Raw genomic sequence first — 14931 nt, forward strand, 5'->3', positions numbered from 1 at the left:
AACTGGTGGATGTACTGTACTTATTTCCAGAAGGCATTTGATAAGGTGCCACATCAAAGGTTATTGCGGAAAATAAAAGCTCATGGTCTAGGGGGTAACATATTGGCATGGACAGAAGATTGGCTGGCTAACAGGAAGCAGAGAGTTGGCATAAATGGGTCTTTTTCAGGTTGGCAGGATGTGATGAGTGGTGTGCCACAGGGATCAGTGCTGGGGCCTCAACTCTTTACAATTTATATAAATTACTTGGATGAAGGGATCGAAGGTATGGTTGCTAAATTTGCTGATAACACAAAGATAGTTAGGAAAGTAAATCGTGAAGAGGTCATAAGGAGGCGACAAAAGGATATAGATCAAAAACTAAGGCATACAAAGCAGCGAAAGCTAGTGGTAGGCCAGAGGATTGGGAATTCTTTAGGAACCAGCAGGGATGATTAAAAAGCCAACAAAGAGGGAGAAAATTGATTATGAAAGTAAATTGGCAAGAAACATAAAAACAACCAGCAAGAACTTCTGCGGGAATATAAAAAGAGAGAGTGGCTAAAGTGAGAGTGGGATCCTTGGAGGATGCGACTGGAGAATTGATAATGGGGAACAGGGAAATGGCAGATAATTTAAACCAATATTTTGCACCAGTCTTCATGGTGGAGGACACTATAAACACCCCAAAGATATCAGATAAGCAAGGAGCTAATGGGAGGAAAGATCTTGTATCTGTCTCTATCACGAGGGGCAAAGTATGTGACAAAGTAATGGGACTAAAGGCAGACAAGTCGCCAGGACCTGATGATCTGCATCCAAGGGTTTCTAAGGAAGTGGCTGCAGAGATAGTGGAGGCATTGGTCGAAATATTCCAGAACTCACTGGATTCCGGGAGGGTCCCAGCAGATTGGAAAACCGCTAATGTGACGCCCCTGTTCCAGGAGGGAGAGGGACAAAAAGCAGGAAACTATAGGCCAGTCAACCTAACATCTGTCGTCGGGAAAATGCTAGAGTTCATTATTAAGAAAGAAATAGCAGGACATTTAGAAAAGTTTAACGCAATCAAACAGGTCAACATGTGAAAGGGAAATCATGTTTGACAAATTTGCTAGCGTTCTTTGAGGATATAACAAGCAGAGTTGATGAAGGGGAACCGGTAGATGTAGTGTTTTTGGATTTCCAGAAGGCATTCGATAAGGTGCCACATAAAAGGTTATTGCACAAGTTAAGAGCTCACGATATTAGGGTAATGTATTAACATGGATTGAGGATTGGTTAACACATAGAAAACAGAGTCAGGATTAATGGGTCTTTTTCAGGTTGGAAAGACGTAACTAGTGGAGTGCCACAAGGATCAGTCCTAGGGCCTCAATTATTTACTATCTATATTAATGACTTGGAGGAGGGGGCAGAATGTAATGTATCTAAATTTGCTGACTATACAAAAATAGGTGGGAGGGCATGTTGTGATGAGGACATAAGGAATCTGCAAGGGGATATCGACAGGTTTGAGTGAGTGGGCAAAAATTTGGCAGATGGAGTTTAATGTAGGAAAATGTGAGGTTTTGCACTTTGTTAGGAAAAATCAAAAGGCAGTCTATTATTTAAATGGAGAGAGACTCCAAAAAATGCAGCACAGAGGGATCTGGGTGTTCTTGTGCATGAAGCACAAAAAGTTAGCCTGCAGGTGCAGCAAGTAATTAAGAAGGCAAATGGAATTTTGGCCTGTATTGCTAGGGGGTTGGAGTTTAAAAATAGGGAAGTCTTGTTACAACTGTACAGGGTGTTGGTGAGGCTGCATCTGGAGTACTGTGCACAGTTTTGGCCCCTGTATTTAAGAAAGGATATATTGGCATTGGAGGCAGTTCAAAAGAGATTCACTAGGCTGATTCCTGGGATGAAGGGGTTGACTTATCAAAAACGGCTAAACAGGTTAGGCCTTTATTCATTAGAGTTTAGAAGAATGAGGGGTGATCTTATTGAAACGTATAAGATTCTGAGGGGGCTTGACAGGGTAGATGTTGAGAAGATGTTTTCACTAGTGGGGGAATCTCAAATTAGGGGACACAATTACAGAATAAGGGGACACTCATTTAAAACTGAGATGTGAAGGAAATTCTTCTCTCAGAGGGTAGTGAATGTCTGGAATTCTCTACCCCAGAGAGTTGTGGAGGCTAGATCACTGAAAATATTTAAAGAGGAGGCAGATAGATTTTTGAAATATCGGGGAGTTGAGAGCTATGAGGAGCTGGCACAAAAGAGGAGTTGAGGCCTGGGGCAGATCAGCCATGGTCTTATTGAATGGTGGGGCAGGCTTGAGGGGCTGAATGGCCTACTCCTGCTCCTATTACTTATGTTCTTAGATAGGTTAAGTTTGGTGAGTGGGCAAAGATCTGGCAAATGGAGTATAATGCAGGCAAATGTGAAATTGTCCATTTTGGCAGGAAGAATAAAAAAAGAAGCTTATTATCTAAATGGTGAGAGATTGCAGAGCTCTGAGATTCAGAGGGATCTGGGTGTCCTAGCGCATTAATCACAAAGGTTAGTATGCAGATACAGCGGGTAATTAGGAAATCTAATAGAATGTTATTGTTTATTGCGAGGGGAATTGAATACAAGACTAAGGAGATTATACTTCAGTTGTACAGGGCACTTGAGACCACATCTGGAGGACAGTGTACAGTACTGGTCTCCTTATTTAAGGAAGCAGTTCAAAGGAGGTTTACTAGGCTAATACCTGGAATGGGTGGGTTGTCTTATGAGGAAAGGTTGGACAGACTAGGCTTGTATCCCCTGGAATTTAGAAGAGTAAGAGATGACTTGATTTCTTGTGGGAGAATCTAGGTCATTGTTTAAAAATAAGGGGTTGCTCATTTAAACAGACGAGGATAAACATTTTCTCTGAGAGGAACTCTCTTCCTCAAAAGGCAGTAGAAGCAGGGTCTTTGGATATTTTTAAGGCAGAGCTAGATAGATTCTGGATAAGCAAGCAGGTGAAAGGTTATCGGGGGTAGGCAGGAATGTGGGGTTGAGGTTACAATCAGATCAGCCATGATCTCATTGAATGGCAGAGCAGGCTCAAAGGGCCGAGTGGCCTCCTCTTAATTCATCTGTTCATATGCGCAACACTGGGGAGACTCTCCTCTTCTTTCGATAGTTCCATGAGTTATTTCATGCTCACCTGATGGCAGACAGGGATTTAGTTTAACGTTTTATCTGAAAAACAGCCTCTCTGTCAGTGCAGCATTCCCCCAGTACTGGCACTGGGAGTGTTGGTCTGCATCACAGGCTCAAGTCTCTGGAGTGGCACACAAACTCCTGTCCTTCTCGAGCAGAAGTGACAGTGCTACCACTGAGCCACGGAAGAGACACTGGTGGGAAAACGAGGCCGGAAACGTAATTTACCCTCTCAGGTCACAGTAGGTGCATTCAGACTGTCACCTGCTGGATTATTTACCATTTTCTTGGGGCAGGCCAGGGGTCAAGGGTTAGAGGAAGGAGGTTGTTGATCTCAGCAGCAAGAGGAGGTAGGGAATTGGCGGGATGCTTCCTTGCAGGTCTGGGGGAGGTGGGGTGGAGTGACTTGTATATCTGCTCTTCCTGGCCTTGGATGCTCACAAAAGCATTTCTCTTCTACAGCTCCCAGCTCCCTCCCGCTGCCTGGTTTCCTGACCCTAAGGAGTCCAGTCATCAAGCACTAAAATCTAAAACTGGCTCCCAACTGCAATATTAGAATGAAGTGTTCCAAGACAGGATACACGGACAGCTTAAAATCACTGCCATAAGAACCATAATGAGTCCGTACATCTTTCCATTTTTTACTTTTAATCCTAAGTGACCCTCTCCCACCAGTAATGGGAGGCTTAATATCAACCCCTTGGCATCTGTGTGCAAGTATTCAGCAAAGAATTATTCAATGACCCTGGTGAGAATTGGGCACATGAGTACACTAGGTTAGGCAAGGCTACACTCAGCCAAAAACTCCATTACTATTCAATGTTGAGTGTTAAACATGCAGAATGAGTACTTGGGCAGTATCCCAGAGCCACAGGGGGACTTAGAGCTAATCACAACAGAGGTGCAGAGAGCAGGCAGTGGCCACAGGACTCTACGCAGTGAGGGAGTGCTCCCCAGGGGGGGGGCATATCCTCTTTTCATTTGCTATGGGAAGAATGTATTTGAAATGCTGTGAAATGAAATGACAGAATGACTGAGTTTAATGGCATGGGGCGATAGACAAAACCATGATGTAAAATATTGCTTTAACAGAGTTACTCGGATTTCTTGACAGTTGCAAGATGCTGCAGCATTCCATTACCCACCTCTCCCTTTGGATAGCGATATCTGTATTTGTCTTGATCTCTTAGTGCAAATTCTGCTGGGTAATTCTTCTGAATCTCTTCGTAAGTCATCTCCTCACAGACACCCTGAAAAAATATTTATCAAATGGTGAGACTTGAATTGAGACTAAAAATTGCTCTCAAATTCCTGCACTCCGTCTAAATCTCGGTAACAATCTACCTTCCAAATCCTTGTGAATCTCAGTAACACCGAATGCCCTAACAAACCTCACTGTGAATCAGTTAGTCATGTGTCAATAGAATTTAATGTTCATGCAGACAGACCATTTTCTAATTCAGTTTATTCTACATAAAAAGAAAAGTTTTTATTTTTTATTCTGAGTCTGTTCCATTTCCAGATAAGATGCTTTAATCAATGGCTGGTTTCATTTTGCACCTCTAATATCGTGCCCACAATTTCCCAGATTCATCAACTTTATCTACATTGCTTCAAATGTAACTGGTCCCTAGTCTTTTCTCCAATTATACAAGAGGTGTTACTGTAAACACTGAAAGGGCCAGACTCTCAACAAGAGGCAGCTCCACTGAACTCACCGCATCGATTTCATTCAATATTTTCCACTGCTCGTAAGGCACCCTCAGAGCCTCCGCAGTCTGGATCGTCCTTTTCATCTGACTAGTCCAGACCTTCAAGTCCCTTATGTTCTGCTCCTGTATGAACTTTCCTAACGAGTTGGCAAACTAGCAAAAATAGCAAAGACTTTAGAAGCAAAACATTTTGAAGTACATAAATTCCAGGTGTATATTTCCATCAAAGGTTCAACAATTATCATTGTGACATATACTAACTCTTGGACTCCAATCAGCACTTTGCAAGTCTAGTTAATACTGCTGTCTCACTCTCCCAGCTCAGCAAGATACCCAGGCTCTTGGAAAGGCTGCTGAGGTTTAGCTGCCACGTGATACAAAAAGGAAAATTAACTTCTCCTGAAGGATATGCAACCACCCAACAGCTGGGGATAAATCTACCAAACTACAGGCAGTCTGCAATTCTGGCAAAGTTTTACACTGATGCCAATTATAGTAACATCTATACAGATTCAGTCCATCAATAAACGAAAATTAATCAGTTGTACTGCCACATGTATAATGGTTCAAAGTGCATTTAGTGGAATTTAATGCTCTCCCCCTTGGTGAATTTAGTGGCCAGTGGGGATCCCACCTCTGCCCCGATTCAGTCAGTGGTGGGAAGACTCATGGGCAGCCATCCAAACACCACCAAATGAGGCCCTTAGGTGGGCAATTAATGTCCAGCTAAGGACCACATCCTGCCGCACTGGTATTCACCCAGCAGCAGGTGGGGGAGTCACCATAAGGGGAGTCAAAATGCAAACCCTGTGGGGGGAGTCTCTCAGTCAAAGGTACTCAGTGCCTAATCGAATGAGCAGGCATTAGGAAAGGTGGGGGTCACAGAAAGCCAACCACCCTCATCCTTGCTTTTGACCCCCCTTCCTCTCCTGTGACCCCCACCCCATAATGTCCCTCCCACTCACCTGTGTCTGGGACCTTGAGCGATCCTGGGTCTTGAGTGGGTACAGTATTGCCAGCAGCCACTGCCTCCCCAGCATTGCTGCTAAGCAATGAATAGCTGCTGCCTATGATTGGCCAGCAGCTCTTGGCGGGAGGGACTTCTGCTCCTCAGGGTTCTTGACCCTGGGAAAGGCCCACCTCTGTTTGCCTGATTGGCACTTAATTCCAGGCTGTCCTACAGTTTGGTATTTTATGGGATTATCCCATATTTTGGCCCTTTTATCCCACATTTCTAGCAGAGCCTGTAGGAGACTGAGCCTGGAAGTCTCCTCTTGTCTTTGCCTCTGTTTTTTGTAAGCAAGTCATTGACCACTGAGGAGGGGGTTGGTGGGGGTTATGGTCTTATGGTCACCAGCACAAACCGCTCCCCACCCCCAGCTACCCGGTCCAAATATCCCTTACTTTATTTCATAAGTGTAGTATAAGAGTCTGGCACATAAAGGGTTAATGTGGGATTCAGTAGAGTACCACCCACACATTGATGTAAGAGAACACATGACCTGTACCTAGGGATCAGTGCAGTGTTAGACAGAGCCGTGTGTAGAAGCAAGCATGGAAACAGCTCCTAGCTTGGACCTTTTACTATTCCTATGTGTATAATTTTTAGTAGTTAATAAATACTTATTGTAACTACCAAAGACTACGAATACCTTAATAAGGCCTACTGAATTATGCCCAACACCTTACAACATAGTGGCAGGAAATAGAACAACTCAAACCCTTGCAGAGATTACAGAAGAAAATTAAAATCCTGAAAAACTGAAAGAAAAATCAAAGAAGCGTTCTGACTGAAGAAAAGCTCAAGAAGTGAAGGTGCAGAAGGAAATCACCAGGGAAAAGCTCCAAAGAAATGCTTGGAAGCTGAAGGCAGAAATTAAATTCCTCACTGCAGAAGATTCCATTGAATCACATGGAGGTCCAGCTTCAATGCCCAGGTTGTGCAGAGTCAGCCGACCTACCAAGGGTGAGCAAGAAATTAAAAACTCGTGGACAACACAAGTCCTGAAAAAAGTTAAATACTGCAGTGGTCAGAAATTGCCATTTAAATCACAGTCCCAGAAACCTGACTCCCAAGCTGGTGCCTGAACATGTGGCGACTGAGCTCACTCCAAACAAAGAAAAAATAAATAAATAAAAATTACTAGCGACTGAGTAGGGAGCTTGAAAGCCCAGCAGGACCCAGGATGTGATGCCTCCAAGGCCAGAGAACATTGCGTTAAAGTGAGAAAAACTCTAACCAATCAGGCAGAAAAAAAAATTACACCCTGAAATTGCATCGCCATTACTGCGGGAGCCTGGCAAAACTGGCAAGTGGGGGGAAACTCTTTGTGAAGAAGGGTATGGCGGCGTCGTCTTGGATTTTCAGAAACCTCTCAAAGCTGAACCTGTAATTTAAAAATTTTAACCATGGATCAGAAATCCACTCTTCCAGATCAATTTGGACTTATGCAAGGCCCGGATCAACAACATTAGGGACTCTGGAGAAAGAGGTTCCTTACATACATGATTGCTTCAGGTCTGGATAAAAAGACAGAAGCTGTACAAGTTAACACACTGCTTTATTAGGTAGGCCCTATAGCTGATGATATAATAGTTAGACAAGGAATCAACAAATTATCTGCAAAATTTGATCGAGTTTTAAAATCATTCAATGCTTATTTTAACCTCAGAAGTAACAAAATCCTTTCAAGGGCTAAATTTAAAAAACGTGTCCAGCAGCCGGGAGAACCTGCCGACCCCTTCATTAATGAGTTGTACAGAATGGATGAAGGCTGTGATCACGGAGACCTGAAATCTGAGCTGATCAGGGATAGAATAACTGTAGGAATGGCGGACGACATACTCTCAAACGTGCTTCAAGCGAAAGAAGATCTAACCCTTGAGAAGCCACCCAGACTGTCAGGCAATCTGAAATCCATTTGCAGCACAGATCCATATTAAGGGGAGAAAGCAAACCATGGGACAAAATAAACCCCACTGTCCAGTTAGTGAAACAGCACAGAAACAGGAACACTCCCGGCCAGGGGCAGCAATATCTAACTGACCAGTAGTGTGACAATTCCAACAGTGTGAAGCAAAGCACCCCCATGGACATGATCAATGTCTGGCAATTTCAGCCCCAATGCTTTCAAAGTAACCGAATAGGACACTTCAGGAAGCTGTGCAAAGCCAAAACATCAAAACACAAAGAAGATATCAAGAGGATTCATGAGATGGAGACTGCACACCAAGAGGACACACAGCCAGGCTTCTTGGGTGAGGTTAAAGATTCTGGATTTTCTTTCTGGAATGTGGACATCTTGGTCAATGGCCGTTTCACACACTTTAAGTTGGAAATTGGAGCCAGTGTTACGTTCCTTTTGGATAGGACCATGGCTGGGTCACCCAATGGTTGAGGCCAGCCACAATGCACCTGTACGGAGCAGGAAGCATCAAACTCCTGGTGAAAGGTATACTGCAGGTGGCATTCAGGTACAAAGACAATACAATCCGAGAGACCAAAAGAGAAAATGCTGGAAAAACTCAGCAGGTTTAACAACATCTGTGGAGAGTGAAACAGAGCATTTGCTGCTCCCAATGCGGTCTCCTGTACATTGGAGAGACCAAACGCAGACTGGGTGACCACTTTGCAGAACACCTTCGGTCTGTCTGCAAGCATGACCCAGACCTCCCTGTCGCTTGCCATTTCAACACTCCACCCTGTTCTCTTGCCCACATGTCCGTCCTTGGCCTGCTGCATTGTTCCAGTGAAGCTCAACGCAAACTGGAGGAACAGCACCTCATCTTCCGACTAGGCACTTTACAGCCTTCCGGACTGAATATTGAGTTCAACAACTTCAGACCATGAACTCTCTCCTCCCATCCTCAGCCCTTTTTTAATCCTTTTTTTCAAAATTATCTTTTATTTTTTATCCACTTATTTTTATTTTGTTTATTTTTATTAATTTATTCATTGTTTTAACCCCTTTTTTATCACCCCTTTTTATCCCATTTTCCATCCTTTTCCCCACCACAGACCCCTCTCCCCACCCCATCCCCCAAAGGGCCACTTGTTCCATGTTGTTCTTTCACAGAGTGCTTACCCTTGTTCTGCTATTAGCACATTCTGCTTTCTTACCTTTAATGCCACTACTGCCACCTTTTTTTGGCCTTATCACCACCACCATTAACACTCCCTTTGTAGTTTTGTTCATGACAACTTTGTCAATCTCTCCTTTGCCCCCACCTATCATTGGCCTTCTATCCAGCTTCACCTGCTCCAGCTCCCCCCCCTTAAACAGTGTAAATTTCATCACATTTTTACTTCTCTTTAGTTCTGAAGAAGTTCTGGGCTCGAAACGTTAACTCTGTTTCTCTCTCCACAGATGCCATTAGACCTGCTGAGTTTTTCCAGCATTTTCTGTTTTTGTTTCAGATTTCCAGCATCCGCAGTATTTTGCTTTTCCAGTCTGAGGCACCCTGGGCATGGTCCACACCCAGGGAAGCTCATCGATCAGCTGAAAACCTGCGTCGACCTTAACCTTTTGCAAAGAATTGACAGGTCAACCAACAAGGGCCTGGCTCCAAGTATAAAAAGGAGTTCCTGAAGCTCTTTACAGGACTGGGGTGACTGAAGAACATATATAAGATCACACTGAGGGAGGATGCTAAACCTATGTGCCTGTTCCTGCCATGAAAGATTCCCCACCCACCCATGAAGCAGGTGCAGCAGCAGCTGAGACGAGATGGACAAACAAGGGAGTCATCTCCCTGGTCGCACCACCAACCGCATGGTGTTCTGGGAGAGTCCCAGTCCCAAAACCAAATGGGTCCATCCATATTGGTGTCGACCTGACAGATCAATAAAGCCGTAGCCAGAGAAGTACACCCGATGTTCCCAGTGGACGAAAGCCTGACTAAACTCTCTAAGAACACTGTGTTTTCAAAACTCAACACTAACAGCGGCTTTTGTAGCTTCACCTGGACAAAGAGTCCAGGTTGATGACCACATTCATTCTGCCCTTTGGCAGATTCTGTTTCAACCGCCTGTTGTTTGGAATCACCTCGGCATTGGAAATTTTCAAAGTAAAATGTCAGTCATTTTGCAAGGCCTACAGAGTGTCATCTGCCATATGGACAATGTTTTGGCTTGTGGCACAACAGGGGAGGAACATGACAAAAGGCAGCCAGCAGCCCCAGAGCAAATGCAGGAAGCAGACCTGATGCTGAATGAGAAATGCAAGTTGCCCAAGACATCAATTCAGTTCCTGGGACACATTGTCAGCAGTAAAGGCTTCGCTGTGTGGACCCACAGAAAACAAAAGCTATGTTCCCAATCCCATTCTAGATTCTGGACCTCCAGAGATTCCTGCAGATGGTGAACCAGTTGACAAAATTCTTCCCAAGTCTGGCACAGGTCACTGAACCTTTGAGGCATGTACTTAAGGCAGACCAAGCACGGTGCTGGGACACACAGCAAGAGCAAGCATTGACTTGCACCAAATTGATGCTGCTCTCAATCGACATTCTGGCCCACTATGACCCGCCTACCACCAGAGCAGCGCCTGTCAGTGACTGCAAGTAAATTCCAACAGATTTGCCAGGAACAAATGCCAGATGAGGAATGTGCCCTTATCTGCCATTACTATACTAAGAATATACTAAGAGGGGTGGATGAAGTGAGAGGTCTTGGCGTACAAGTACACAGGTCCCTGAAGGCAGCAGTTCAAGTAGACAAGGTTGTAAAGAAGGCATATGGAATGCTCTCCTTCATTGGCAGAGGTACAGAATATAAAAGTAAGGATATAATGTTGGAATTATATAAAACACTGGTGAGGCCACAACTGGAGTATTGTGTGCAGTTCTGGTCACCACATTACAGGAAGGATGTAATAGCTCTGGAGAGAGTGCAGAGGAGGTTTACAAGAATGTTGCCAGGGTTAGAAAAGTGTAGCTACGAGGAGAGATTGGATAGGTTGGGGTTATTTTCCTTAGAACAAAGAAGGCTGAGAGGTGACTCGATTGAGGTGTACAAAACTATGAGGGGAATAGATAGAGTGGACAGGATAAAATTGTTTCCCTTGGTGGAGAATTCTAGAACCAGGGGACATAGATTCAAGATAAGTGGCAGAAGGTGTAGGGGGGCCTGAGGAAGAACTTTTTTATGCAGAGGGTAGTGGGTGTCTGGAATTCGCTGCCCAAGTTGGTGGTAGAGGCAGAAACTTTAAACTCTTTTAAAAAGTACCTGGATCTGCACCTTAGGTGCTGTAAGCTGCAGGGCTATGGGCTGGGTGCAGGAAGGTGGGATTAGAAAGGGCACCTGGGTGTCCTCGGGCTGGCATGGAAAAGATGGGCCAAATGGCCTCCTTCTGTGCTGTAACTTTTCTATGGTTCTATGGTTCTACTGCCATCAAGGGTGGCCACAATCGAGACCAAGTGATGGTACCATGAAAGTTTGGCTCGAACAAGAACACTTTGCTGTGACTGAAGATCCTGGTCTACAATGAGAAGCAGTCATCCCAGTTTCCCTTCGGCCGGGAGTCCTTCAAAAAATATACCAGGGCCACCTGGGCATCACCAAGTGCAGAGCACGGGCCCACACTGCTGTCTGGTGACCAAGCATTTCCAGGGCAATTGAGGGCACAATAGTAAACTGCCAGGTGGGTGCGCTGCATGAACAGGACCAAAGGGAGCCCCTTATTTCCCCACAATTCACCATCAGGCCATGAGAAAGGCTGGGCATCGATTTATTCAACTTCAACGGCAAATCATTCCTTATAATGAGGGATTACTTTTCCAGGTGGGCTGAGGTGAAGCAACTGTACATGACAACCACAGGCACAGCAGTTAAAGCACTGAAAGAGATGCTTGTGAGCCACAGAATCCCGGATGAGATTGTGCCCGATAACAGTCCACAATTTTCAAATGAGTACTTGGCCTAATTTGCCACCTCATCCTGCATCCAGCACTGTACCAGCTCCCCAAATAACCCACAGTCCAACAGAAAGGCTGAAAGAGGGGTCCACACTATAAAAACACTTCTAAAAAAGAACAAAGACTTCCAAACACCACTCTTAACCTACAGGTCCACCCAGGTACAATGCGGCCTAGCCCCATCCAAGCTCCCGATGGGCAAGAGGCTCTGCACACAGCTCCCAATGCTGCCGAAGAAATGAATGCCAGGGTTGGTAGTCAAGGATTACCAGGATATCAAAGGCAGGGAGCAGCCGGACAGGCAGAAGGAAGTCCCAGCCTACAAAAGGTGCTGCGCCAGACACTTGCCTCAAGTTTTTTTTTAATTCATTCATAGGATGTGGGCGTTGCTGGCTAGGCCAGCATTTATTGCCCATCCCTAATTGCCCTCATTCAGAGGGCATTTTTAAGAGTCAAACACATTGCTGTGGATCTGGAGTCACATGTAGGTCAGACCAGGTAAGGGCGGCAGATTTCCTTCCCTAAAGGACATTAGTGAACCAGATGGGTTTTTACAACAATCGACAATGGTTTCATGGTCATTATTGAATTCAAATTCCATCATCTGTCATGGTGGGATTCAAACCCAGGTCCCCAGCACATTACCCTGGGTCTCTGGATTACTAGTCCAGTGACAATACCACTATGCCACTGCCTCCCCTCAACTGAAAAAGGACAAAAAGGTCTGGATTAAAGACCTCAAAATAGAGGGCACTATCATCTGGAGAGACGATGGTTTTTTAAAATTCATTTATAGGATGTGGGCATCTGGCTAGGCCCTTTATTGCCCACCCCTAATGCCCTTGAGAAGGTGGTGGTGAGCTGCCTTCTTGAACCGCTGCAGTCCCTGTGGTGTAGGTACACCCACAGTGCTGTTAGGGAGGGAGTTCCAGGATTTTGACCCAGCGACAGTGAAGGAACGGCGATAAATTTCCAAGTCAGGATGGTGAGTGACTTGGAGGGGAAGTTGCAGGTGGTGGTGCTCCGATCTATCTGCTGCCCTTGTCCTTCTAGATGGTAGTGGTGGTGGGTTTGGAAGGTGTTGTGTAAGGACCCTCGGTGAGTTCCTGCAGTGCAACTTGTAGATGATACACACTGCTGCTACTGTGTGTCGGTGGTGGAGGGAGTGAATGTTTGTGGATGTGGTGCCAATCAATTGGGCTGCTTTGTCCTGGATGCTGTCAAGCTACTTGAGTGTTGTAGGAGCTGCACTCATCCAGGTAAGTGGGGAGTATTCCATCACACTCTTGACTTATGCCTTGTAGATGGTGTACAGGCTTTGGGGAGTCAGGAGGTGAATTAATCGCTGCAGGATTCCCAGCCTCTGACCTGCTCTTGTAGCCACAGTATTTATATGGCTAGTCCAGTTCAGTTTCTGGTCAATGGTAACCCCCAGGATGTTGATAGTTGGAGATTCAGCAATGGTAATGCCATTGAACGTCAAGGGGTGATGGTTAGATTCTCTCTTGTTGGAGATGGTCATTACCTGACACTTCTGTGACACGAATATTACTTGCCACTTGCCAGCCCAAGTCTGGATATTGTCCAGGTCTTGCTGCATTTGGACATGGACTGTTTCAGTATCTGAGGAGTCACGAATGGTGCTGAACATTGTGCAATCATCAGCGAACATCCCCACTTCTGACCTTACGATGGAAGGAAGGACATTGATGAAACAGCTGAAGATGGTTGGGCTGAGGACACTACCCTGAGGAACTCCAGCAGTGATGTCCTGGAACTGAGATGATTGACCTCCAACAACCACAACCATCTTCCTTTGCGCTGGGTATGACTCCAACCAGCGGAAAGTTTTCCCCCAATTCCCATTGTCTCCAGTTTTGCTAGGGTTCCTTGATGCCACACTCGGTCAAATGCTGCCTTGATGTCAAGGGCAGTCACTCTCACCTCACCTCGGGTGTTCTGCTCTTTTGTCCATGTTTGAACCAAGGGTTTAATGAGGCCAGGAGCTGAGTGGCCCTGGCGGAACCCAAACTGAGTGTCAGTGAGCGAGCTATTTTTTATTTATTTTTTATTCATTCAAGGGATGTGGGCTTCGCTGGCTAGGCCAGCATTTATTGCCTACCCTTAATTGACCTGTGCTAAGCAAGTGCCACTTGCTAGCACTGTTAATGACACCTTCCATCACTTTACTGATGATCGAGAGTAGACTGACCAGGTAATTGGCCGGGTTGGATTTGTCCTGCTTTTTGTGTACAGGACATACCTGGGCAATATTGCACATTGCTGGGTAGATGCCAGTGTTGTAGCTGTACTGGAACAGCTTGGCTAGGGGCATGGCAAGTTCTGGAGCACAAGTCTGCAGTACTATTGCCAGAATATTGTCAGGGCCCATAGTCTTTGCCGTATCCAGTGCCTTCAGATGTTTCTTGATATCACGTGGAGTGTGATACTGATGACCAACCCCAGTCAGACCTGGTCAGCACCCCAGAGGGTACAGTCAGGAGAAACGGGAGGAGCCTCCTGCTCATCTCTTGAAGGGTCCCTCCTACTGTACTGTGGAGAGGAATTGAGGAAGATACTCAGATGCCAGAACAATCTCGATTCAACAAAGTTTATCAGAAGCGACAGAGTCTACTACTCCTCCAACAGTAATGAGAACAAAATATGGAAGGCCTCCAGACCACCTGAACCTATGAACTCAGAGACTTGAGGGCATGCGGTGGAGGGAGATGGGGTAGTAGTAATGATGTAAATACATGGGTTAAACCGGGATATCTTGAAAATACCTTAGAGTTGTAGTATAAGGGTCTGGCACATAAACAGTTAACATGGGGCTGAATACAGTACTGCCCACGATGATGTAAGAGAACATATGACCCGCACCTAGGGGTCAGTGTAGTGTTGGACAGAGCCATGTGTAGAAGCAAGCATGGAGACAGCTCTTAGCTTGGACCTTTACTATATATATGTACATAGTGCTTGTAGTTAATAAATACATTCAGTTAACCCACTTAAGACTATGAAGACCTTAAGACCTACCAAATTACACCCAGCACTTTACAACCATAAGAGTTGTCACCCTGTTTAATTTGGCAGGCCTTCCTGAAAAGAGGCAACATGGGGATCTTGCCTGCTTTCCAGCTGG

At 45.3% G+C, this 14931-nt stretch overlaps 1 protein-coding gene across 7 annotated transcripts in view; it reads right to left on the minus strand.

The window, feature by feature from the left end:
• The window catches only part of LOC144681467 (6-phosphofructo-2-kinase/fructose-2,6-bisphosphatase 4-like), a 196611-nt gene that overhangs the window by 60064 nt on the left and 121616 nt on the right, over positions 1 to 14931 (minus strand). For all 7 annotated transcript variants that reach the window (XR_013576787.1, XR_013576786.1, XR_013576785.1 and 4 more), the window contains 2 exons: positions 4878 to 5024; positions 4305 to 4409 (listed from right to left, as the gene is read on the minus strand). Coding sequence is in view for 4 of the 7 variants with exons in the window: in XM_078543063.1 (XP_078399189.1) it covers positions 4305 to 4409; positions 4878 to 5024 (252 nt within the window). In the remaining 3 variants the exon portion in view is untranslated. The remainder of the gene's footprint in view (positions 1 to 4304; positions 4410 to 4877; positions 5025 to 14931) is intronic.

This window comes from Cetorhinus maximus, chromosome 6 (genome assembly GCF_964194155.1).
Source record: "Cetorhinus maximus chromosome 6, sCetMax3.hap1.1, whole genome shotgun sequence".
NCBI classification, from domain to species: domain Eukaryota; kingdom Metazoa; phylum Chordata; class Chondrichthyes; order Lamniformes; family Cetorhinidae; genus Cetorhinus; species Cetorhinus maximus.